This window comes from Sceloporus occidentalis, unplaced genomic scaffold (genome assembly GCF_023333645.1).
Source record: "Sceloporus occidentalis isolate IW3139 unplaced genomic scaffold, rSceOcc1.0.p SCAF_79, whole genome shotgun sequence".
Classification (NCBI taxonomy): Eukaryota; Metazoa; Chordata; class Lepidosauria; order Squamata; family Phrynosomatidae; genus Sceloporus; species Sceloporus occidentalis.
In genome coordinates, this window is record NW_028317059.1 from 3,032,609 (window position 1) to 3,060,545 (window position 27,937).

The following is a 27,937-nucleotide window of genomic DNA, read 5'->3' on the forward strand; positions in this document are numbered from 1 at the left end:
TGTAATAAATATGTGTTTAGAGTTCCCCACAGGATAATATCACACTCACGTGTAGCATATCAGCTTGCTCAGACTAAATCAGGCATAGAGGGATTCCTTCTCTGGAATATCTCTCCTCCGTTTGCATATTTCAACTGGTTTCCGATCCGTATGTTGAGAAACTAAATACTGGCGGAGAGGTGAGATGTATGGTGCAGAAGATTTATCGTATAGCAAAGTGCAATGTGGTATCCTTACAGAAATATTCGTAGGAGTATATCTTGTTTCTCCAGCCTTACAACTGATTACAGTCCCTCGGAAATTTCTTTCCTAGATCTTTCAATTTACATTAATAATTCGGAACTTTGCACTAAAACACACTTTAAGAAAGTAGATGTAAATAGCTATGTTTTATTTAATAGGGGACATTACAGTCCATGGTTAACTGGCATTCCAAAGGGGGAGTTGATAAGAGTTAGACGCAACTGCACAGATGAGGATATATTTCAAGAACAGGCCAATAAGATAAAAAATTATTTCCTTCAGAAAGAATATCCACATAGTTTATTAGAAAAAACTCTGGAGGAGATATTTAGAATAGAACAAAGGGATTTATTACAACCAAAAATGGGGTTGATAAACAATAGGGAAGATATACCCCTAGTTTTCAACTATGATAAGTGTCATCAAGATCTTAAAAAAATAATAAAACGACATTGGCCCCTCTTACTAAGGGATAATGATCTGCAACAGCTACTTCCGGAAAAGCCCAAAGTCACTTTTAGAGGTGCACCTAATTTGGATTGCGAGTTGACCTCCAGTTACACCCGGCAAATAACAGTGGTAATCAACACTTTTTGAATAGTCAAAATGTTTTTTTTAAACGTGGCCGTTGTACCCCATGTCATGACACAGGTTCTAGGAGCAATGGGGCAGTGACCAGCTTTAACTCCAGTATTACAGGAAGAGAATATGATATCAAACACATGATAACATGTTATACTAAAAGAGTTATTTATTTATTACAATGTCCCTGCGGGTTGCAGTACGTTGGTAGGACTATTTGTCCACTCCATAAGAGACTGGACGAACATGTCAGGGCAATTAGAACAGGGAAGGAAAACCATTCTGTACCATTGCACTTTAAAGAACATCATGATAGTGATCCAAAACACCTTACCTTTATGGGGATCCAAATAGTTAGTAGAGATTGTAGAGGAGGTGATTTTGAGAAAAAAAATAGGTCAGGTGGAAATGAAATGGGTATTCAACCTTAAAACCCTGGCCCCAAGAGGTCTGAATCAAGACTTTGATCTATTCAATTTTTTAGATTAGCTTTTTAGATCGATTGGTTAATTAATTGATTAAATTGATTAATTTTAATTAAAAAACTTTTTTTTAAATAAATTAATTTTTTATTAATAAATAAACTTTTTAATAAATTTTTTTTTATATATATATATTTCTTTTTTTGTATATTCCTTTATTGATTTAATATTGGTAATAAAGATGTATATTTATTGTATATTTATGTGATACGTGTGTGATACGATTGGTGAGTGAATGGATATTAGATTCTATCCAATAAGATAGGTATAATCAATGTGATCTAAGCCATTGACTTCATTTAGTAGAGGTTACTGGAGTTCAGAATTGTTTTTGCAGAAGGAGAATAATCAGGAACAAGTGACTTAAAATCATATCATGAGCACTGAGAAAAACAACTGAGTGCACATGATTACACGAGGTGATCACGCGCTAGATTCTTCTAGAAGGTTGTGCTGCGGCTGCGCCAGCATGATAGTTATAACTGCGCAGAATCGGAAGTAGATATGGAGCAAAGCTTTTATATATATAATAGGGGGATTTCCAGAAGGAGTTGGGACTTACCGAAGGTTAAGCAGACGTGCTAACAGTGGTTTTCCCGGTTCCTCCTGCACAATCGTGATTGAAGTCCCCCGATTGAGGAGTGATGCTACGATATCCGGTGATGTATTGATGCTTACTCATAATCGATATGCTTAACATGCTCATGATACTATTTTAATGCCTATGTAACTAAGAAATATTGCTATAATAAAGAACTGATTTGTTTTACCTCAAACTGTCTCAGTATGCCTAACTAGTATGTTAGTGAGCGAGCTGCAGTCATAATATCGAGCAGGTAACACAATTTGTTATATATTTATTGTGCAATTGCCACTTATTTGAGATCATGTATAATACACTTCATATGTATTTATTGTGCAATTATTATTATATAAGAAAGTTAAACCCTAATGAAGCAACGTGTCCAGCAGATCCCACTGGTCTCCCTGTTCTATAAGTTAAATGATAAAACAGGGAGACCAATGGTATCTGCCGGACAAGTTATCAGACAAGTTACGGCACCAGGAGTTTAAAATTCTGTACGAGCGACCCTATTGGTTGATGGCAGACGAGCCCTCTGCTGACGACCAATAGAGTTGCTCATACGGACATTTAAACTCCTGGCGCCAGAGCTGCTGCGGTACGCGTTAACCCCGTATTAACCCCTTAACAGGAACAGACGAATATTCGCGGAATACAGTTACATCCAACTCTTAAATGTTAAAAGTAATTTAAAAAAAATAACTTTGGTATGCTAAAAGTTATAAAAGTCCTTTGAAAGTCCACTTTCTAATGGCATCCAAATATTGGTTGCTTTAACAGTAACTATATATATGATTGTATTCTATAACACAATAACCATTGTATAAACGGTAAAAACTAGTCATGTAATGTGTGTTATTAGATGAAAGGATATTTGAACTTTGTACGCACTGTTCAGGTTGTAATTGCTGCAATCACAAAACCTATCAGTTATGAACTCATTCCCTATGTTCTGTGAAGTTAAACATCTCAGAGGACAAAGGGAATTTCCCAGCACAAAGAGATCAGTAAACAAAAGAACGAGGGATTGTGAAATGTTTTCCATGATCTGAATAAGGTAATTCCTGTAAATGTTACAATGAGGAGTCTGTTTTACTGCAGGGGAAACATAGATGGGTCAAGTGGTTCTTATCTCCAGTTTCTGTGTTTAGTAACAAATGTTACTTAACCTAATGAAGCAGCACAATATTCCTGGTACTGTTTTCTATAGTTGCCATTATGAAGATCCAGGTTGAGTATCCATTATCCAAAATACCTGGGACCAGAAGGATAAGGGATAATTTCGAATAACGGATCTGTCTTCCCAACTCGCGTCCGCTTTGTTGTTCAGGATTCTCCAGATGACTTTATTTAGAATGGGTAGCGGAAGTGCTCTGGGGAAGCACAAACAATGGACTGGAAGTGCTCTAGGATCACGGAGAGAAGCCTGAACGATGGCGTGGCCAGCAGAGAGAATCCGAAAAACAGGTGGGAAAAAGATCTACTGACTACAGGGGAGGTCAGACACCTCTTTCTTGTACCCTCTCAGTCTTGAATAACCCTTATCTGAATTTCCCTTATTTGAAAAAAATGGATGATTTGAGATTTTTGGATAAGGGATACTCACTGGATTTTTTTAGCAGCTAGAAACTATGTACAGTGTGGCTTACGCATGCCAGGAGAAAAAAAGGCTAGGGGAGACTGGGAAGGCAATATATATTCCAGCATTTAGAACATAGTTACATAGTAAATAAGGTTGAAAAAAGACCTAAGTCCATCAAGTTTAACCCTTCTACCTAACCTTCCTACTCTTGATCCAAAAGAAGGCAAAGAAACCTTAATAAGCTACATTGAATTCTGCCATCAGGGGGAAAAAAAATCATCTTGACTCCAAAAGGCAATTGGATTTCTCCTTGAATCATGAAGCTCTAAAATATTAATGTTATTCTATGTATATCCCTGTATGGCATGCCTTTCTAAAAAATATCCAGACCCCTTTTGAAGGCATCTCTTGTATTTGATAACACCACCTCCCTTGGCAGTGAATTTCATACCTTTATTGTCCTTACTGTAAAGAATCCCTTCCTTTGTTGTCTATGAAATATCCGCTCTTCCAGTATCAGAGGGTGACCTCTTGCTCTTTGTACATTTCTGTTAATGTACGTCACTGAAAGAGCTCTTTATATCGGCCCTGCATATATTTATATAATGTGATCATATCCCCTCTAAGACAGGTGTTTTTCTAGTATCATTTTAACTTTTTTAGTCTCTTCATAACTATTATCTTCAAATCCCCTTCTTAATTTTGTAGCCTTCCTTTACACTTTTTTCTAGTTCCATAATGTCCTTTTTAAGGACCGGTGCCCAGAATTGTACCGCATATTCAAGGTGAGGTCTTACCATTGACCCTGTACAGAGGCAAGATGATATCCTCCTCCCGTGAATCAATACCCTGTTTTATGCATGCCAAAATTGTCCCTTTTTGGCCCTTGCAGCTGCTTGCTGGCATTGCACACTTTTGCCAAGTCTGTTGTCTACCATTTTTTCTAAGTCCTTATTGGTAGTTTCCCCCCGGGATATTCCATTCATAGGGTAGGCTGCATTGTTATTATTTTTACCATAATGCATAACTTTGCATTTATCTATGTTGAATCTCATCTGACACTTCCCGCCCAGTCCCCAACTCTGTCTAAATCCTCCTGCAAAGAAGAACCACAATGCTTTTGCAGCAGCTATTTTGCTGCCAGGTCTGATGTACATTCAAATGCACACGTTACTTTTTCTAATGAAAGAATTCAGAATTGAGTCCTGTCTGTAGTCTGATCCGGATTGGCTATTTGGTAAACTGGGCAAATGTATGGTGAGCTGGTCTGGTGTGTTGATATGCACATTTAAAGTACCAGAGCTGCTTTTCTTCCCTAGTCTGGCCTTGTCTATAGGTATATGTGCCAACGGGTTATGGGTCATGCATTTAGCTGTAGTTTAAAATTTCATTTTTACCTAAAAACCGGGGTGATATATTTCATTAAGAGCAACAGCTGCATTCCCCCATTCGCATTTTATAGTCTCAATCATGGGACTGCAAAGCGGTAAGCAGGTTCCACAATGCAGGTCTTTTCTTGGGACCCATCGTGCTGGGCATGAAGGTAAAGGGTGGGATTGTTGCAGGAAAATAGAGTGCGTACAACCCTGGGGAGAGAAGTAGGTCTCCACCAGAAAGGGGTGGGGAGTGGCCCACCTTTCCAGACTAGAATGTTGAGAGGTATGGGGTTGGGAGGTTACTATGTGGGTTGGAGGAATATTTTAACCTGTGGGGTGCTGCAAGGTTGGCTTTGTATATGTATGGGGCATGTTCTATGGGGCTATAGATCATGAGGATACTGGGAGAGTGGGACAGGCTCTATTTTGTACTTTCCCAAAAAATTGAGGATGTCACAAAAAGTAGGACACTAACAATTGTTACATTCCTGGCAAATCAGAATTGCTCATAACTAAGCTAAATGGTAACATTTTTTAGACATTGTGTATATTGTACCAATTTGTCTAGACCCGTTCCCATGTTGACTACAATTAGTTACATTACAGCTTTAACCCATATTACCATTATTATAATAAATAGAATGAAACAGCTCTTTTCATAAAAAAATATACTGGGCTATTATTTAAAAACAAATAAATAATAACCGAATACCTTATGCTGATACTGTCTGTTTAAAATATTTTACCAGCAATACATGTGAAAACTTTTTTCATATTTAATGAAGCAAAGGTGCCCTTGACTGGAATTAAGTTTGACCCAAAAATATGTTTTTCTGTCAACACTAAAAGAAAGGAAGGCGTGGAGTGTGCTTGCCGTTATTTTCCAGTGCAAACAAAAGCAGGCAGACGGAGGCTTTATAAAGAAGCATTAGAACCAGAAAGGCAGAATACAAGCAGATAAGCAGCAGTAGTAGCTGAAACATATCCCGCGCACTCAAGATGAAAGCATTTGTTGTCGTACTTATTATTGGAGCGTTCATCATCCAAGGTTAGTATATTATTCTGGGTATAGGGGTAAAATTATGATAAATGACATTATTGAAGTCCCTTCAACTTCATGTAACAGAGAGTTCCTCATTAAACCTAGTCCTAGTAATACAACCCTTAGTCTCTGTCTCATCCTGATTTTCTTTCTGTCTTTCTTTACTATTTATTTATACAGCGCAGTTTTTTTATATAATATTTATAGTGTTGTTTCTGTAGTTTTTTTCCCTATAAAGTTCTACAGTTGAACAGAAACTCTAATCCAAAATACATCACTGAAATTCTTTTTGGTGTTGAATCTTTGAGATAATTACATATGCACTGGAGAAATGCTAATGAGAAATGCTATGTAATTAGGTACTAGGCAGTCCATATACTAGGGACCATATATTTTACATATTTTATTGTAAGTTTTAACCCAATTTCTCCTTATTTTACTTTCATTTTCATGGCTGTTAGGGTTCTATAGTGATCAACCAACAAGGGGGGGGGGTCATCAGAGATCCCAGCAGGGTCTGGATAGATCATATGGGATCTCTACTTACCCCTTTAAGCGAGTTCAAGCCCACGTTCTGAGTGCTGTTATGCTTAATCAAGGACCTTAAAAAGCTTAAAGGCATTTCCTAATGTCATGAAGGGGTTAAGGCAATGGTTAAAGATAAACATATATTTAAACATGTATTTATTTTTACAGCTGATGCGCTGAAATGCTGGCAGTCATCATGCACTGGATCCGGCCCTTGTTCAGCAAGAAGAACACAAACATGTAGTGGAGCCGCAAACCGGTGCTTTGTTATGCTGAAAAGTTCACCAATCTGTAAGTACAATCATAAATTATCCCCACTGTGCCGTATTATGGCTTATACACGTCATTATCAAAGAGTGGCTCCGTCTGATGCAATATTCCAACCTGAAGTGTCACCTGGGCTTTCCATTTCTTCCGGGCTGTCTCATGATGCCTTGTCCAACAGCTTGGCTGTAAAAGAGTCCAATAACAACAACAGTCCAACAGCTTGGCTGTACTTTACATTTTACATTCACCATTTACAAAATAGTTGTACATCTGTGCTAATTAACACAAGAAAAAGCTGCCCGAGCAAAAGCTGTGTTTTAACTATATAAATAGTTTTGTTTACAATATACAATTTAGATCAAATAGTTATCGGAACCATTATTTATGTTTTTTCTCTCTCCCTCCTAGTAATATTCACTCGCGGATGTGCCACTGAAGCCAATTGTCAAACAATGAGAATCTTTGAACCCTCCACTCGGTGTTGTTCATCTGATTTGTGCAACTAATGCATATGACTATATGGAATATAGCAACATGTCTTCTATATACTCTACATTTCTTTTTTTAGGATAATAAAATGTGTTAAAAGGGAAATCTAAATGTAAAAATGAACACTTGCCTTACTTTTCGATTATCCTTTATATCACTGATGTAGCCAAAATTGGACATGTATATAAAAAGCTAGAAATGTCAGGATACTCGACGATAATGTTTTTGAGAATTGATAGGTCATTATCATGTTTATCATGTTATTATATGTTTGATTTATTTGCAGTGCAGCGACAGATTCTTATAAGATGCAACAACATTGTAATATTTAGCTTAATAATTCCCCAGTTGTTTAGAATATAAAACACAGGGAATGTTGGCATGTAATAATTGGTATTACAGAATATTTTATAATTAGTCAATTTCATATTATATCTTTGAAGAAAAAAGGCCACTTTCTGGAGAAATGTTTTTGCACAAAGAGGAAACTCTTTTTAATATACAGCCAAGAAGAAATTGCACTTTAAATGTATTGCATTGTTTGTGGAGCTGATTTGTGTTTCATACTGTTCCAATAAATCACTCATGTGATTTTTATGTGCCATTTCTTGAATGTACTTATTGTAGAGCTAATAAAATCCTGTTTGATCTAATGAAGTCACTTTCCCTATAAACCATCATAGAGTGTTCCATGGGCTGGTTTATTTGAGGCAGTATTATATGATGTGTTTGTCTATGCGACTGGGATAAGACAACAGTGTTGAAATTCACATATCACAAATATGTAATATTATTATTAGAATGTGTTAACAACAATGACAACAACATGTTCATTTATGCTGAGTTACTTCCATATCTTAATTTTTTCATCAAACTTCTTATTTGACTGTATTGGAATCTCAAGACAGTTGAGCAACATTGGTTGTACCAAGGACATAGTATTATACTACATACTATTAATGGTCATTGTCCATAGGGTTGTCTACGATAACATCACGCAACCACAAGTCAAAGGTACATAAAAATATCAAGTTAACCCCTCCTCTCAGGGATCATGTAGAGTACGCAAATATTTGTCAAGTTAAGGGTTAACACAACTAACCAGATTTGACTTTATTTGCATGCTCTCGAGAGCTAACAATTCCAATACAACTCACAGATTTACTAACTGATTTTAAGTTTTGCATGTTTTAGGCAAAACCCAGTTTGATGTGAATGCCCCCCACAATACACATCAACCAAGGAAGGGCCGACAATTACCCTCCTGTTTTCCCAATCCTTGAGGTGGGACAGAGGGTAATTAAAGAAACCTGAAGGGGTACATTGTCCTATCTCCCATAGCATCTGATATCTAGCAATTGTTTCCTGTTTAAAACCATGTTATTTGAAAGAATAAAAATATGCAAGGTCATTTGCTCCACTGGTATAACATTCTGTTTCTAAATTCTAATTGAAACCTAAGGCCTTGAGAGACTGTTAATTATTTTTTCATTTTTTTAAGGTTAACCTGCTTTAGTCAGCCTTTTTTGTAGACTTGTCCATTCAGATTTGTACAAATTTTAATTAAATTGTCAAAGGAAGGCAAACCTCAACAAAGCAGAGAGCTCTGATTTTTCATTTGCATTATGTATTTTTCAATCTCTCACTCACTCTTATTCTTTCACACATTCTCTCACAATCCCTCATACTCATTCACTTTCCTTCTCAATAAACTTTCCTGAAGCTATTTGAGGCTCCCTGAAGCAACTGAGAAATACCCAATCGAGTAGCAATTACGTAAATAATATCTTAATAAGTGACACCAGAATGTTTGGCGGCACAAGCTTCCACCAGTGAGCTGTTCAGCTGTTTTGGAAAGTTTCTCTGCCACGGGAGTTATAGGCTTTAGTATCCCACTGTGTTATGACTCCACATTGTGGATCGAACCTTGCCCCTCCAAAGATGGCCCAACCATGACTTTAGCTAAGATGGTCTTCCTTTTTCATGGTAGGTCTGAATGTGATTGCTCTCGATTTCCTGTCATTTAAACCAAATGAGGAGTTTGCCTTAAAGAACAAACAACAAAATATCTAATTTGTGCAAATATTTTAACCCCTTTTGTACTCAATCACATTAGATTATTTTTATAAACAAATGTTTGTTTCTTTAGATACTTTAATAGTACTATATTAAGGCAAACGTGTGTCATTTCATGCAGATTCTATCCTTTGTTGGTTTAGTTACTTTTTTCACATTGTGAATTCCCAGCAGAGAGAGATCTGCAAACATAAAAGTGAGATAGGGTTTCAAAGTATTTCCAGCAACTATCACAAGCAGAGGTCAGTGTTCAAGAATCTAAATCAATGTTCAACTTACCCAGTCTGTATACCACAGCGACAGCCTCTACCAGATAAGGATAATATCATTAATTAATCTTTATTTACTAAATATTTAATTTTAATATTGTATTATATTAGGTGTGTATGTCACTTTATCGTCCTGTATATCCGGAAATGTAGGGCAAAGCAGATAATAAAGCTAAACTAAAAAAAGTTTTTTTTTAATTAAAAAGGACGCTGATATTGAAAAAAAATAAAAAATAAGGATTATGCATTAAAAGAGAGAGTCCGGTGCAACTCCAAATAAATAAGTACTCCAATCACCATGCGTCATCTATGCGTGTATAAAAGTCTGGTTAATTCTTCAGTTGATGGGACCTTACATCTTTTTTTCTATGTTGGCTCAATACAATTTATCTTCTTTGATTAAAATTGATCATTTTTTCTTTAAAACAAAATCTGCTGTTTGCTAATGAATAGGTTTAATAAAAGGGATTGTTTAAAGAAAAGGATTGATAGAATACAAAAAAATTATAGTGTTGCAGAGTTTGAAAATAAGAAAAAAGGAAAGATGACAACCGCAGTAAATTACATTCCCAATACAGGCATCTAGTAGGAAGAAGGAGAAGGTTGAAAGAAGAAACAAACAAATCTCCAGACTAAGAACGGGAAAGGTAGGACAATTAAACGTTTATTCAGGCCAGTTCCCTCAAGCAACTTCACCTGGAAGGATAGTTTAGAGGAAGCCAGCCTGCTGCTGGTCTTCTGCATTTGCTTCCAGCATGTTATGGTTGATATTCATGCATGAGTGTATCCAACCCAATTAAATGTATCTTTAAATAATGACAAGTCAATTTTGTGAGTCACTAGATATAATCTTAATAAATGATTAGCTCATTTGGAATATTCCCAGGTATGATTATTGTGATAGCTAAAGCTCCCATATAGCCTAACATACTGTAAAAAAACAGATTGGATCCTTCATTGCACTCTGCCATCATAATATCTGATGTGGCCCTTGTGTTTAGCTCAGGGAAAGGAGGAGATATTGCAAGCCAAAGCAAACAGATGACAAACTGCAAGAACGGACAACAATAGATTATAATCATTGAGACCTTGGAATCAAAATGTTTGCCCATAGCTCCAGGTTTGGTGGACTTGAAGATCAAAATGACTGTAGTAGTTTTGGCCAGCATCCCTGAGACCACTATGGAAAAAGTTAACCCAAAAATAGTTTGACGCAATAAGCAAGTGATGGGCACAGGATAACCTATAAATATGAGAGCTGAAAGAAAACAAGCAGTAAGGGATATCAAGATCATATAACTGATGTTTCGGTTGTTGGCTTTCACTACTGGGGTTTCTGAGTATTTCCTGAAAATACACAAAACCAACAGAGTAATCAAGGAGAATGTTACAGAAGCTGCAGCTATAGCCATGCCCATGGTATCTTCATAAGACAAGAACTCAATCATCTTCAGTAGGCAGCCATCTTGATTTTTGTTGGGCCACTGGTCTTCAGGGCATTTTAAACAAATGGTTGCATCTAGAATAAGTAAAAAAACAACCCAAACTAATAATTCTGACAACTATCATTAGTGTAGTGACAGAATTAACAAACAATATACCTCAGGATCATCATATTCCAAAGGTTGTCAAGGAACCCCTAAGTATGGCTTAATATAACTATACATTAACTGTAATAAAGGAGAAGCGCTAATACAATTATGCTAATGTGGCTAACATTTAACGATTAACTTTAAATGACAATTAGAAAACTATTATTAGTATTAGCTTACACAAACACACAAGAGAGGGCTGGCAACTTTCATTGCTGAGGGCAAGCCAAGCTACATGGCCCAGTAATAATGCTGCCCAAAACACATTTACCAGGCAACGTCGTGCCCACTACTATGAACCACATTTACAGAGAGAAAACGTACAGAACGGATCCATTCATTCATTATCTGAAGGCCTGGTTGTTCTGGTTGCTATTTGTAGAATTACGACTGAAACATATCAAAAGGTTTTGACCCAAAACCTCTAAATCAGAGCAGCTCCGGGGTTACTTGCTCCATGCTCCCCTTGACAGCCCCCTTGTGCATGCACAGTTTAAGGGCCTAGGGTTTTCGTGGATGCTGCTTACCAGTCTCATTGGTGATTTCCCCAGCTGAACAGGGAACACACTGGAAGCAGCACACTGGCTCCCCCTTAATGGAGATTTTTCGATATCCTGGTCGACAACTTTCACTGCAGACTGATTTGGGCATCTACAAATTAGAAAAGTAGAAAAGGAGTAGGATTTCTCACATTCAAACATCCATTGCACACCAGAAACTGTTCTTTATCATATTTACTTCACTGAAAATCTAAAAAAATCACTAGTTAACCGACCTGTGTATGTTCTTGATTCCAAATTATAAACGTAATATCCAGACTGATCTGTTCACTTATTGTTGCTTGAGAATCATATTTCCCCACTTTTTTGAGCTGATATGTATTATCAGGAAATATCTGCAGATTCATTAAATCAAACATTGCTGGAATTTCCCCCATATCATTGAAGAATATATCATCTCCAGACTGGGTCTTGAAGTTCACATTTCTCAGATGCCAATAAATCTGTAAATATAAGAAATCTTGATCAGCATTTCTAGTATGTCTAGTATGTTACTTCTGAGGGACCATGTAGGAACAGATCTCTTAATCATTGTTATGATGCATGGGACACAAGATGGGGGACAGAGAGATAGAACGAGAGAGATAGAACAAGAGAGATAGAGAAAGAACGAGAGAAAAAGAACAAGAGAGATAGAGAAAGAACGAGAGAGATAGAACGAGAGATAGCGAGATAGCGAGAAAGAGAGAGAGAGAGAGAGAGAGAGAGAGAAAGGTTGATATACATTTGTACCTCCCAGGGCAATATTTTTTCTTTTGTACACATCCTGGAATCACAAAATGATTTGTCATTCCTATAGTCCAGTAGATCATGAAGTGCATAGGCAAACGCATATACTGCAAGATATGCCTGGAAGGTATAACTTAAATCCTCCAGTTCAAACAAAAGTTACCATGCCAGCTAGTTCTTCTTCCCCGGTGCATTCTTTTTTATTTCTGGTGGTTTGCACTTTTGAAGTTGAGTCATTTTTATACAACTCACAATCAAAAGCCATCTCCCAAAAATATTTTACAAATATGTCATTATGGTATTTTGTTGGATGAAGAGACTGGAGGTAATTGTCAAACCCAGGCAAAGTCTCGCTATGTAGGACCATCCCAATGGAGCCATTTAATAGCTGGGAGGAACTTCCTGAAAATACCCCTGGAATAAAGGTAAAACCGAGTGTGTATATCCAGATTTTCCCCTTCTTCCCTAGGACAGACATCATCTCCAGAAGTGGTTTCATGTGCATTTCTTCACAATAGACAACAACTGCAACAGCTGTAGAATTGCTAATTATGTCAACTACCCTTTTAATCCTTTTAGGAGAATATCGAAAATGTATTTTCTCCAAGAACGCAACACATCCATCATTTTTAGCAATCTCTTCTTTTAAGTGTTGACCAGCTAATTCTCCTAAATCATCATCTCTTGTCAAAATGCCAACCCATGTCCATCCAAGGTGTTTCAATAATTAGGATATTGCTTTGTCTTGTATATTCTCACTGGGTACAGTTCTCAAAAAAGAGGGAAATTGGTGTCTATCACTCAAAGTTGGATCAAATGCGCCAAAACTTATCTGAAATGAACATTAAAACAATCAACGTATTTATTGATTTTAATTGTTTCTTATCGTACAACTTTCTAAAATTGCTTTATGAGATTTTTTATATATAAAAATGTAATTTGCACATTTAAACAAATTGTCAAAACAGCATCTGAATAATAATGACTTACCGAATTGAGAACACTTCTACTGAAGAAGCCAATTGGCGAAACGCGTTTGGAAGGACTCATTTGAACTTTATTTATTCCAGAACCAGTGGTTTGTTCACATCTACGCAGTGATGCACTTTGGGTGCTTGGACTTAATGTAAGTTCTCTCCTTTTTTTGCTGGTCAGATTGATTTATATATATATATACTTCTACACTATTGTATATCCATATTTATTATTAAAGACATTATTATATTTTATTTTAGGTGTTTTTTTTCCTTTTATATATCTGCGCCCCATAATTTCTGTGTTTATCTGAATAACAACACTGATTTCAGATTTTTCAAATGTTTTGTCTACAGACAACCATAATTAATCTCTAAATAGAGTAGAGATCCTTCAATAGCTGCCTGGTATTTATCATATATTATCTAATTAACTATTTAAGAATGCTAAATAATTAATCTACAACTTTGCCACTACAACTATATTTTTGGAATATCAAGTTCAAGATATTCAAAAGAAAGACAATCAAATTTTAATATTATCATTTTTTTAAGGAAAGTCACCAGTTACAACTTTTACTATAAATTTCTCTTATGATAGCGTTTAAGCCAATTCAACCCTATCAGTAGGTACTGGAAGGTGTTAAAGCAGTATTGTTTTAATTAAATAATATGCTTATTCCCAGGCGTAATTTTGTCATATTCCTAAATAAATAATTCTATTTACATTTTTCCTAAGTACTTAACACTTAACATTTAACTTAAGTTCCACTTAAAAAGTTAATATGAACATTTATGTTTACATTTCCTTACTCTTTTCCATGTTAATTATATATTTCTTACCTGTGGGTAATTGCAAAGACTAACCAACCTAGCAATTGGAATAGATAAAGTTGACATGGAGTCTCCTACAATCCCAACAAAGAATGGCTCCTTCCAACTTTCCTTTGATGTATAAGTCGGTTCATGCTTTTCCCATAAAAGCATCATCGTTGCTTGAATAGCTCTGGACTCAGAAACACAGGAGTCAAATATATCAAAGCCCAAGGTCAAATTTGGCAAAATGTTAATATTCTGATTATTTCCTCAATTGCAAATATGATCCCCAGCACATCTCTGTAGTATCTGGTAAGAAAACTATAGAACCTTTGGTTAGAAGTGTTTTACAAAAGCAGAAATACTTTCTATGAAATGTTGAACACATTTATAATTATTTAATAATTCATTCTGTCCAACTTTGGATGTAGAAGTAACCCATTACTTTGGTAATTGACTTTCTAAGCCACTGTATTGGCTCGTCACTTTTAATTTCTTTCTTTCTGGCACAATAAATTGCATTTCCATTGTTTGATACAAGTTGGGTTGAATTATTTGTTTCCCCATAACAATGTCAATTGATAGCCACATCAGTTTTGACCAGTTATAAACATCCTAATGGAATAATGGACTCTGCTATCAAAGTTTTTTTTTCTAAATTACATATTATATTATTAATTATATTATATATTTTTTCACATAAATGACATAGATACATGCATTTTCTGCATTGTATGCTATTTCAAATGAATTATTCCTGTAAGAATTATAGCTCAGATATGAATTAAAAAAATGTATTGTAATTGTACATTTATCTTTAGAAAATAGGGTAAAGACAAATAATTAAAATAATAACCAATATCAGTTTGTAATCATACAATAAATTACATGAAAATGATAAATTATTAGGTTGAAAATGTAAGAATCTTCTGCGTTTTTGGTAGAATTGACTTACTCAGAGAGTAAAGTATTTCTATGGTGTTTCTGTAAGTTATTTGTGTTTTGATTGCCAGAATAAAATTTCAGCTGGGGCAATTGGGGCATTTTTATATCTTTTCATAAGTATTTCTGCTGGAATCAAGTTATTATTACTAACCTACCTTAACTGTATCAAATACAATGATTTTTAAACGTATAAATAAATTTTTCAGTATATAGTTTTAAAAAAGGAAATGTAACATATACAACTGTTTTGCTTTGATGGCAAAGTTGTATTTGTCTTCTACAAATATTTTATTCACCTTACCCCTCACAGGTGGCCGCCGGTGGTTTTTGAAGGTAGGTTACATAGGGTTGAAAAATCGTAGAATGAATTAAAGTGATTATTCCAATCACAATATCTCCTTCCTTTGAAAAAGAGTCTATGTTTTGTTTTTCCAGACGACACCCCGTTTGTGTAGACTCCTGGACAACAGCTATAAGTGCAAGGAACACAAGTACTTATGGTAATTTCATTTGGAGATCTTCGAATCTATCATGTATCATAAAGGTCATGCTTCTATAGTTAAAAAAGAATATTAAGATCTCCTAATCTTCTAAATATTTGAGAAGTGCATGGTGGTGGATGGAATCAAAGCATCTTGGAGCATGAATGTTGAGTATTTATAAATGTTGTATAGATAAGATTCAATAGGCTGGAGGATGGATTTGTGGCAACATAATTGAGGGCCATTTAGAAGGATGATTACAGACAATTAGTTTAATTATTTCAAAATGATTTTAAAAAACTATTTTAACCCTTGGGGGATAACTATTGGGAAATATTCTAACAAAGAACATCATTTATTTCCACCGCTGTGCTAATTTTGAGGGTATCATAGGTCACTTTAACAGAATTATGCCATGAGACAATACCATTCTATGTGAAGCGAGCATTAACCACAACTGGAGATGACTAGTCCTAGGAGATAAGGCCTGTGTAGATTTAATCGTCTGACATGATAATTGGCCTTCCTTCTTATGGGCTGAAAATTAAAACAAATTGTGAAACAACAGGCATTGGGATTAGATTTGTGGATTTAGAGCCTGTATGAACATATTCTATTATTTCTCCTGATAAATGGAAAGGTGCATGGTTCATAACTTGAGTTGGGCATATCAGAAAGGTCTGATATAGAAAAAACAGAGTCACCTTAAAGGACAAAAGGGGGCATTGCTCTTACCCTTGTCTCACTAGTACCCACCCACCACACCTGCTGCTCTAGGCCAGAATACACGACTGTTATTATTTTATATTGTAATCAGGAGGCCCAAATATACATCCAAGACAGGGGCATAACTAGAAGCCTCAGGGCCCCGGTGCGAGAATCTGTTAAGTGGCCCCCCAACCCAATCTATCCCCTTCTCTCACTATCTACCTCTCCCCCCTTCTCACTATCTACCCTCTCCCCCCTTCTCACTATCTACCCTCTTCCCTTTCTCACTATATACCCTCTCCCTACCCCCTTCTCAATATCTACCCTCTCCCTACTCCCCTTTGTAGGTCACTTACCGGGCAGTCCTGTGGTGGGGGCGCAAGGCCTCTGTCTCGCTGCGCACGGCTTCACTGCTGAGCGCCGACACCCAAGACAGACTCAAGCTCCTAACACTGCAGTCGGGGCAGCGCTGAGGCAGGTGGCGGCGGCTGCAAAGGAGACAGAAGGGCGCTGAGCGGTTGCTGAAAATGACCGCTCGGCACCCCTTGAGCCCCCCTGACTGGCAGAACTTCAGGGCCCGGTCGCAGTCACTGCCACTGATCCAAGATGTCCTTAACTTTTGTTAAAGGGAGACTCCAACAATCATATGCTCTTTAATGTATTTGATAGCTAGGAAGTCCCTTTTGGTCCATTTGTTTTCAAATAATTAATTACAATTTCTGCCATTTCTGTTTGGATGAAATTTGGAAGGCTTTTTCCATTTGGAAATAAAATTTGTTGTCTCTTACCCTTACTCATGCTCTTTCATGCTCTCTCCCACTCTCTCACGTTATTATAATAGGTATAACTGAACATGAATATATAATATACACAACTGAAATAACACTAAAATATGTTAAGATATACTGGTACAGAAGGAGAAGAAGGTCTTGAAAACAGGCAGATTTACATGTTACTATTATTATAACTGCATAAACCATATATTGCAGGTATGCTGCTAATGAGATCCCTTGTGAAATCCCCCATCGTCAGTATTTTGATATCCAAATCCCATAGCCTCATGAATATACACATGTGACTGTCCCATCTATTGTATAAATAAATAAAACCTCCTATCTTCCAAACTCTTGTTACTTCCAGCCTAACGTATTTTAGTTACAAATTATATTCAGTTTCATACATATAACTACATAAATATATATAAATATGTAAGTTCCAGCATTAATATTTCAAGTTTCTGTGTGATTTCAGCGTGTATGATTTTCATTGTTTTCCTCACCAGCACAAAGGTAAAGTTTTTCAATAATGATTATATTGTGATGTCATAATATGGTTTTGCACACAGTCACGCTGCTAAATGAGTACAAGTCTACAAGCTCAAAACATACATCCAATGTGTAAAAGACATTGCAATTATTGCCTACTATGTCACATATTACATTTTATTATTATTATTTATTGTTTTATATAGCGCCATCAAATTCCATAGCTCTGTACAATGGGTGGACAGGACATAACAAGTAGTATATAACATAACAATTTCACTTACAGAGGCAACAGGTGAATGGCATTAAAAATTTGAATTATTTGTAAAACAACCATACTATACTGTTTTAAACAAAACATCAGACAATAGTTCTATTGTTACATCAGACAATAGTTCTTTTGCCTCATCTGCTTCTCTCTTTTTTTCCTACCTACTATAGGAACTCAAACCTTAGTTCATCCTTTCTCTCCTTATGTTCTTTGGTGGCAAGTTAACTGCTAAATGGACATGAGAAATGTACAAAATGAAACTATGGATAATGCTTTTGTTCTTTTGGGAATTATAGATTTTCCACATCTTCAAAGCACACTCTTCGCTGTCCTTCTGATTGTTTACATCATGACAATGCTTGGGAATTTTGCCATCACTTGGATTGTGGTCACCAACTCTCATCTTCACAATCCTATGTTCACTTTCATCTGCAATCTGGCTTTGTTAGAAATGAGCTTTATTTCGGTAACAGTTCCTAAAATGTTAACTGATTATATAACAAAGAACCAATTGATTTCCTTTTATGGTTGCTTTTTGCAGATATATTTTCTCCATTTCTTTGGTTCCATTGAATGTTTTATACTGTGTTTTATGGCCTTCGATAGACTTGTTGCTATATGTCATCCTCTTCAGTATTCTGCATTTATGAGTCAATCATTTTGTCATGGAATGATAACCTTGAGCTTGATTATGGCATTCACGGATGCTGTTCTACACACTGCGCTGACCTCGCGAATACATTTTTGTGGGGCTAACAAAGTCTTGAACTTTTTTTGTGATGTTCCTCCTCTTTTAGTGATTTCTTGTTCCGATACCACTGTGAATGAAGTGATACTTAAATCTGCTGGGGCTATTGTAGGACTTAGCACTGCACTAATCACAGTACTATCTTATGCCTGTGTCATCACCACCATTTGTTCCATCAAGGCCACTAAAGGAAAATGGAAACCCTTTTCAACTTGTTCATCACATATTGCTGTGCTCACTCTTTTTTATGGATCTGGATTATCCACATATATTTTCCAGAGTTCTAGTACATACACGAGGGGCGGTCATATAATATCTTTGTGCTACAGTGTTATGACACCATTTCTTAATCCGATAATATACAGTCTAAGAAATAAGAAAATAAATCAGGCTATGGCAAAATCTGTTAAAATTATTATATTATTTCTAAGAGGCCAGGGTTGAAAAAAAAGGTGGAACATATATTTTATTTAATATATATTTTATTTAATTTTATGCAACAGTCATCAAATTTTTGTATCTATGTTACTGAAACAGAAAAAGGGGCACATCTACTGTTTACTCATTCTTTCACCAGCCCCCTGGAAAGGGCAACTGCATACATACAGCAGGGGGTCCCAAACACCCCATTTATTTTTATCCCAAGTACTTCTCTGGTTCCATGGGTGCTGTTGAATGATTGAAATAGAGGTACAAAGAATCTGAAGTAACCATGAAAGACATAAACTTCACTGTGTTAGGTTATACCATTTGATTTGCAGTCGTAACTGGCTTGCATGGGATTTCCCTGGGCCAAACGATCAGCATGACCTTAAATTTAAACTTTAACAAAAAAACACAAAGTGACCAACAACTAACAACAGAATCAACTGCAAATCAAGGCCCTAAAAATCTGTTGACTGGAGATGACTTTTAAAAGTAAGTACTATAAAACATTTTGTTCCACTGTTTATAGTAAACTGTTACCTATTTGTGATCTTCATTTAAAAAAAATGGCAATATCGTTGAATTATGGTATTCAAAGTGCTATTTTAATTATTATTTCTTAGGTTAATAGTAATTGTACATCAGATAATCGAAAAATAATGTTTAACGTATTTATTATGATAAGTATGGAGATACAATCAGCAGTTTTATATAATTCTATTCATTGTAAACTAAAATATTTTTAAATAAAAAAGGCCAGCAATCTTATCGAATCAATACATTTATCACTTTCTACCAATCGAATTTGTTTTCGATGTTAAGAATTCTCTAGTGTTCATATGAGGTCTAAGAATGATAATATGACACTTGGGTGCAAAAATACAGCAGAGGAGACCAAAGCTGGATGATAGTATTGCAAAAATTTCTACTGCGACCATATATTTGCCCTTAGTACTGACATAGGCTGGGATGAAGGATACCCAAACACTTGTAAAAACCAGCATGCTAAATGTGATAAATTTTGTCTCATTGAAACCATCAGGCAAATTCCTAGCCAAAAAAGCAACTACTAGAGTTAAAAATGCTAAAAAACCCAAGAAGCTCAGCATTATATAAAAAAATATTACTGAACCATCCGTACACTCTACTGTTATCTTGTCCCTGGATGCTTTCAAGTTAAGTTCTGGAGATGAAGGGTATATAATTACCCAAAAGGTACAAATCAGGCATTGGATAGTGGAACCAAAAACAATAATAGAATTGGGGATTGAAGATCCAACCCATTTTCTAAGTGAACTATTAGGCTTGGTAGCACTGAAGGCAATAACCACCGTGATAGTCTTGGCAAAAATTGAAGATACGCAGAGCGAAAATATAGTACCAAAGATAGCTTGACGGATGAGGCAGGTTATTGGTAACGGTCGTCCAATGAATAAAAACGAACAAAGGAAGCAGAGCAGAAGAGCCACCAGGAGTAAGTAACTTAGACTTCTGTTGTTGGCTTTCACCAGTGGGGTATCACGAAACCGAATAAAGATACAGAGCACAGAAATGGTGAGCACAGAACATGCTCCAGTGACACCAGACAACGCCATACCCAGCGGTTCTTCATATGACAGAAACTCAATTAATTTAGGGATGCATTTTACTCGATTCACATTGGACCACTGGTCATCTGGACACCTCACACAGTCAGTTGTATCTAAGTAAACAAGAGGATTTTTTTTAAACATATCATTTAGCATTCTATAAGCAGCAACATGATTTTCAATCTGTAAATGCCCATTAGGAAAGCTGTTATGTAAAAATAAATATATAAATAAATAAATAAATATTTTGAGACATAATAGATAAACTATTTCAATGCTATGTACCAATACATTTTAATGTGGGAATTAGAATTAGGAAGCTTTTTTTAATTTAATTTTAATTTATTTTTTATACACTGCTATTTTTATACACATCTATCCTACAGTATGGTGATAGAGGGAGGGGATAGTCTCATGATGGATGTTGTGGCTCTCCTTTTCTATAGCCCATCCCAATGAGTAGGGTATGGGGTGCAGGAGGTCATGGGTGGCTCTTATGTATTAAAGGATACTTTATTACCCCCCCCCCCGCATCACTGTGCGTGGCAAAGGGGAAGAAAAACAGTGATTATTGCCCTCCACCTGGTTAAAAGGGGGTTCTGGGGATCAGATGTATTGACTATTTGCAAGTAGCCACATTGTAATTGTATGATTCCCCCAGTAAAATACTGAATTAATACTAGTTTATCCATACTAAAAAACTATGTTGAGATTATCATATGCATGATAATAAATGCAATGCAAATACAGAGGCGCTCATTTTTGTGTTGACTTAATAGAGGATTCGTGTTCAGAAAATTGTTTTTTTACAGCAACAAGTAAAATGTGGTGTTCACAGCTAAAAACAAGTTGTTGTTTTTTCTGTTGTTCAGAGAAAAGGCTGGAAGTAATTTAGAATTATAACCATTACTTTTAACATATACAAATTGATGTAGGGAAAATCTTTTTGGAGACAAAAAGGAATGTTTTTACTTATAAAGCATGATGTATTATACAACAAGTTGGACGCTCACTGAACACACCTGTCTGATTGGAAATTTCTCCATCTGAACATGGAATACAATCATAGCAGCAAAAGGGTTCACCTTCACGTGGTGCTTTTCTGTAACCTGGAGGACAGCTGACAGAACACATGGAGGTCGGGACCTAAAAAAATATTAGTTTTCAGTTATAACAATGGACTTTCACTGCATAGTTTAAGTTAGAAAAAAAAAAGATTTCTTTAAACAAAAGTTGTTTTCTTTTGCCTCCTTTTCTTCTTGCTTTAAACAAAGCTGTAACTAGAGATCTCAGCGTTTGGGAACCAGTCAGTCGTTGCACCCTATTCTGATCTTGTTTCTACTTTTGTAATCAGAGTGAAGAACAGGGCATTACCTTTCTGTGACTGGAGCAGCTGTCCATCTTGCCCCATAGAAGTTACAGCCGCTTAGAAACCATAGTCCTCCACCTCCAAGAATATCATGAGATGGAGAAGCAAATGCATAATGCATATAAAATAGCCGCCAACTAATGAACTTATTAACAATAACATTCCAAAAAGAATATGATTCTTAGAAGGAACAAGAAACCAATCATTGGCTGTCTTCCAAAAGGTTGAGGAAGTTTACGTGCCCCTTTAAATTTAAATGTTCTAATACGTTCACAGTTATGACAGGTAGATTGTAATACAGATTGTCACAAAGAAATACGAACAAGCGGGACCTCTCGCTACGTTTCACCCATTAAAATCCAGATGTCTGATACATTGGCAATATGCCCAAGCTTAAGTTGCTGCTAACTTAGAGAATGTAAAGTATAGCTTAGCTACAAAATAAATACATAGTTATATATTTTAGTGGTTTATAGTGTGATGGTATCATACCTGTGTGTATTTTTCACCCCATAATATGACATTTTCACTTAATAAGAGTTTCTTTCCATTGGGTCCCCAGTCATCAAAGATTCCAATTTTCACCAGGCCACCTTTCATATCACCCGACACTTGCCAGTTCAAAACATCATAAAGTCCCTTAAGTTCACCTTTTTCATCAAAAGCCACCCTTTCTCCTGCTGTGGTCATGAGATTTACATGTTTAATGTAATAGAAAAGCTTAAAGGGAAAATTGGAGAAAGCACAGTATTAGAGAAATATTATATACAACTATAATCTAATACAATAAAAAAGTCTTTGTAATCAGAGGCTCATATTTCATAGCTAACCAATTGAGTGTTCCTACTACATTTACCCTATATGTGCTTTTAATAAATATGTTTCAATGGATTCAAATTAATCTCCAAACCACCCGTCTTAAGAAGATTTTTATGTAACAATGACATAAATGTGTTTCAGCTCGTTGGTGGGAAGTTTCAGTTTTGCGGCCAACCTAATAATTAGAAAATTAAATAATAGAAATGCTTCTTGTTGCTCTCAATGCCCTTTGGATAAATATTTTTTTCCAGAGCGCTCAATATTTTAAGATTTTTTTCTGACATCATTTTAGGATAATTTCAAGGAAAAGTAAACAAGAGATAAGAAAAAAAACATGGCAGAAAAAGGCAAAAGCAAGAATGCCTAGTATATTAAATGCCCCACATCCATGGAAAATATAGTAGATGCTGATCATAAATCAGTTGACATCATCTGTTGTTGGAAGTTGACATTCTAGGATTAAGTAATAAGGCAGAAAGAAGAAGGTCCTTAGTAATATACCAGAAACAATATATGACAGGGCAGGAGTATAAATATGGTAGCAAAATTTCATTTTTTTTATTTTTTCCACAGTTCTTTCCACTTTCAGTTTATGATATTTTAATCCTCCTCACTGCGACATTGAATGGAACTTTCCATCCAGCTATCCAGACCATTTGTTTCACTAATTAGTACCCAGAACATATTTCCTCATAACAGATATTCATACCCACATGGTACACGTTCCACAAATTGGGAACTAAATACAATTACATACCTGCCAGGGGTGAAAGTTGTCAATGTCTGCACATGTGCCATTAAAAAATGGCCCTTTTCCTGGTTCACAGAACATCATATCATGTATAGCATGTGCCACGGCATACATTGCATTGTACACGGAAACTGCTAGTCGGAAATTTGTTGTATCATACACAGAGCTATCAAGTTTCCTTAACTCTTCTTCGCCAGTACAAATGGATCCATGGGAGGAAGTATTGCTGACTGTATTATTTTCAGTCCATTTACAACCAAATACATGTCCCCAAAACTCCTTTATAAAAATGTCATTGGGGTATTTAGAAGGATGGATGCTGTATAGGAAATCTCTGAAGCCTGGGATATCTGAACTGTACTTTGCAAGACCTATAGTTCCATTTAGGGTTGCCCATAAATCTTTTTGGGAAAACACAGCTGATGGAAGCCAACTTCCAACAGCAATCCATACTTTTCCCAATATTTTCTCGGCAGTGACCGCTTGCAATAAAGCAATTAACTCTGTTGCATAGGCATACAATACAATGACATTGGCTGTTGATTTCTTTATAACACGGACAATATCTTCCACATTAGATTTACTTGGTATAGTGAATAATGTTTTGGCAAATGCAACACATATACTATTTTTTGCCATCTCTGCTTTCAATTTCTGACTGCCTTGATCTCCATAGTCGTTACTGGAGGATACAATGCCCACCCAGGACCAATTAAAATGTTTAATCATCTCAACAACAGCAACAGGTTGGGAGTCAACAGTACCCACGGTTCTCACAAAGGATGGAAATTGGGTTTTGTCAGCGAGGGAAGGTAGAGCTGATGCATAGCTGATCTACAGAACATGACATAATCAAATATTAAAAACATATGATACGTAATGTGAAATGTAGAAACATAGATCAAAGTATTTGTATCCTTCTTGTATTCGTAATCGGTCACCACGTTAGTTGCAAGAAAGACAACCATTAGCCATTTTTTCTTAGTCATATACATTTCACATGTTGGCAAGCTTATGTAAAATACTACCCTTCAGTTGTAGAATTTTGAAGCTTACAAAAGGGGATCATTTTACTTGATCAATCAATTTCATTGATGCCACCTGTGGTGTAATCTGCTTAAATAGAAACATAGAATGTTTCAGCAGATAAGTACCATTCGACCCATCTAGTCTTCCCAATAATATAATTCTTAGAAGATTTATATTATAGGAATAATAAGAATGCTGCCTGAAAAGGTCATACCGGCTTCATCACAGAAAAAAAACATATTCTGGACAATACCTAACTGACACATGTCACAGAGTGCATTTTGAGAGGATTCATAGGGTCCAAATATTTACTATATGACCAAAGGATGGGAAGATGTTTTTCTTCCAAAGTCAACAGAATTGTCCTCTTTTGATATTGCGAAATTTGACATTGCTTTCTGAAATACATCAGACGTACGCATTTAAAAGCTTTAGTTAGCAGACAATCATGTCACCAACAAAAAACTTGCTATTATTTACTAGATTTACTAGATAAAAAAAAACATATATTGTAGCATCTTAACATACCACACCTTCAAGCAAACAAAACATTACTTATTATATGTGTGACTTAATTATATAAATATTATATATTATATTATATCGTTTGACTGAATACGTATTTGCAAATATGTCTGAGAAAACATTGGTTTGGTTGCTTCTTTTATTTTTTTGCATCCTACCTGTGGGAACAAGGTGAGCCCAAGAATTCTTGCTATAGCAATGGAACCAGATGAAGGGGAATCGCCAACTACCGCAGCCCTCTTTGGTGGTACTGACTTACAGATGTAATTTGGGACCTTTGTTTGCTTGCCAGACAGGTAGCTCATGGCGCTTTCTATTGCAGCAGCATCTGAGTAACAGGAGTCATAAACTTCAAATCCTAGAGTAACGTTTGGTATTAGAAGTGAGCTTGCAGTTATTTCCTCAATTGCAAAAAGCATGGCAAGGACATATTGGTATTTCTCTGTGTAAAACCTGGGGAGAGAAATTTTACCGTAATACAGTTATAATAACAAATGGCTGACACATATAGCAGCCACAACAAATATAACGATTTTGTCTATATATTTATTTAGAAACCATTCAGCCCATCTAGTGAAGTGAATGTGCTCAAGGAGTGGATGCTCAATGATGACATATGCAAAACTATCAAAACTAATCACACCCTCATCCCTCTCTGGTTGAGCCTTTGGGTTTGTTTGACCACCTGGACTTGGTAGATGTTCAAAAAAGCGCTACACTAGCAATAGGTAGAATTCTTCGCCAAAAACAGCCACGTCCCATTGTGGTTGCATCCCCCTTTGGGTTTGTGTGGCCATAATGGGGGCGCTAAAGTCAGGAAATAATTACACTAAATGGAGTTGATCTAAATGCATTGAAAACACACAAAGCTCAGCCAACTGGCTCATATTATCATATTACTGACTAGTGACTGCTTGTAAAGGTTCAACAAATAGAAGAAGCAATCTCCAAGGGGGGGTCCTTATCTGTACAATGATAGTAAATAAAAGGAGACACATCTAAAAGGTAAAACCCTTGAAAGTAAGAAATGACATTTAAGCAAAAAGTCTAGTGAAAGAACCCGTTTGAAGCTGGATCTAAGAAGCCATCTTTCTGCATGGTTAAGGACATTTAGTATGGCTATTTTCCTGATGTAAAGACTCAGACTTTAATCATTCCGTGGTCTTCACTTAGATTCAGGTTACCTTTCTGCCTACCCCATGTATGTTTCAATTTCCATAATGTAGTACTGAGTACAGCTTTTAATGGGAGGCTTTTCCATTGATCTCCCACCCTATGTTTATGAATTGTCTGTATAAATACTTCACTTGCACTTGTCCCTCATGGAGTTGCCCCACACTGGGTCAAGATGTTATCTCACTTGATAAATTGAGTCAATTAATCAATGATGCTGTGCTATTCATTTAAAACCATCATGAATTTCTATACAACAAAAATACACATCATATATAAAGTGTTATGAAGTGTAACCTTGTGGTAGATAAGCCAGAGTTATTCAGAAACTGAATTTCAACTGTATTAGTTTGATTAGTCTTCTTTTAATAAAGTTTATTGGCTTAGTAAAGGTCCAACGTTTTGGCTCTCAATGAGCCTTTCTCAAGAATCATGAATGCTTACCACTATTACAAAATGAACAATATGAACAATAAAAGATTAAAAACAAAACACCTTATGCCAATTTTTTAGTTGTCTCTTTCTTCTCTGCTTCCTCTTGTATTTCCTTAGCGTTTGTGTTATTTTATCTTCATGTTGTACTCAGATCCATGTCCCGGAATAGTTTGAATACTCACATCAGCCTTTCATGTCTCTTTATCCTCCCATTGCGTTCTTTCATCTTTATTTAAATTATATTATATTATATATAATATATAATTATATTTAAATTACCCTCCTCTGCATAGATTTATCTAACTCTGTTTCTTCTATTTTCTCTTTTCCTCTTTACTTTTTTTTTTCCATCTTTTTCTATTTCTCCATCACACCACCCATCCTCTTTCCTTCTTTGAGAATCTGGCATTCCTTATTGCATTTGTTTGTTTTTTTCTGTACCTTTCTTCCCTCTTATATTCTAGTCTCTCGCCACCCTTTCTTTCACTCACTGTTTTCCATAAAGCATGTGTATTTACATTTTACTTGAATTACATATAAAATAACCACTTACTTTTCACATTTTATCCTTGGAGGTTTCTCGTTTAAAGTCAATTTCTGTTTTACAGTTTTCTCGTGTACAGGAATGAGTCCTCCTATGACAATATCTCCTTCTTTAACATAAGCAGGTAGAGGAAAGCCATGATGCTCACACATTAAAAAAGCATTCGAAACTTGAACCGCTGTAAGTAGTAGTCGCACTGTAGCAAGGATCATTCTCTAGGAGAAATGATTCAGAGAAGGGTGAGATAAATCATCAAAGCTCCTATTGAAATACAGTAAATGTACACTAATAAAAAGGTGGATACATGCTGATACCTATTCTAATCAGATCTGGGTTAAATAATATTGTTATGACATCATTTAACAATATGGCAGCATTTAAAATGTAAAATATTTTTTTCCTATATAGAATGGATGTAAAAGAGTATCATATGTTTCAGGTGATAGACACTTACCTGTTTATGAGAGATGCACTAATGAGAATGAGAAAAATGGCTCTTTTTTCTACTAGAAATAATAGTTTGTATTTTGGTTGCTTTATATACCACTGTTAACCCTGTGATATTCTTAGGAACACCCTACAATTAAAACAATTTTACCTTTGACAAGATGGGTTCAAAAAAACACTGCAATTGGTTTAATATCAGGGCATGATAATAATAGGGTAAG

The 27,937-nt window shown here is 35.8% G+C and overlaps 1 protein-coding gene across 1 annotated transcript; it reads right to left on the reverse strand.

Moving 5' to 3' along the window:
* Nucleotides 1-10,843: 10,843 nt before the first annotated feature.
* LOC149285439 (extracellular calcium-sensing receptor-like) lies at nucleotides 10,844-27,481 on the reverse strand. The gene is made up of 10 exons (XM_089495368.1): nucleotides 27,279-27,481; nucleotides 25,276-25,570; nucleotides 23,570-24,397; nucleotides 22,486-22,713; nucleotides 21,999-22,138; nucleotides 21,647-21,770; nucleotides 20,316-20,807; nucleotides 11,887-12,114; nucleotides 11,639-11,762; nucleotides 10,844-10,866 (listed from the first exon to the last, which is right to left on the reverse strand). The coding sequence occupies exons 1-10, from the start codon at nucleotides 27,479-27,481 to the stop codon at nucleotides 10,844-10,846; spliced, it is 2,685 nt and encodes an 894-aa protein (XP_089351494.1).
* Between the last annotated feature and the right edge of the window lie 456 nt (nucleotides 27,482-27,937).

Coding starts and splice junctions, on each gene's coding strand:
- LOC149285439 (XM_089495368.1), bottom strand. CDS start 27,481: ATGATCCTTGCTACAGTGCGACTACTACTTACAGCGGTTCAAGTTTCG. Junction 25,571..27,278: donor CCAAGGATAAAATGTGAAAA/GTAAGTGGTTAT, acceptor TTCTCTCCCCAG/GTTTTACACAGAGAAATACC. Junction 12,115..20,315: donor ATAGTTCACTTAGAAAATGG/GTTGGATCTTCA, acceptor TTATATTTACAG/ATTTATTGGCATCTGAGAAA.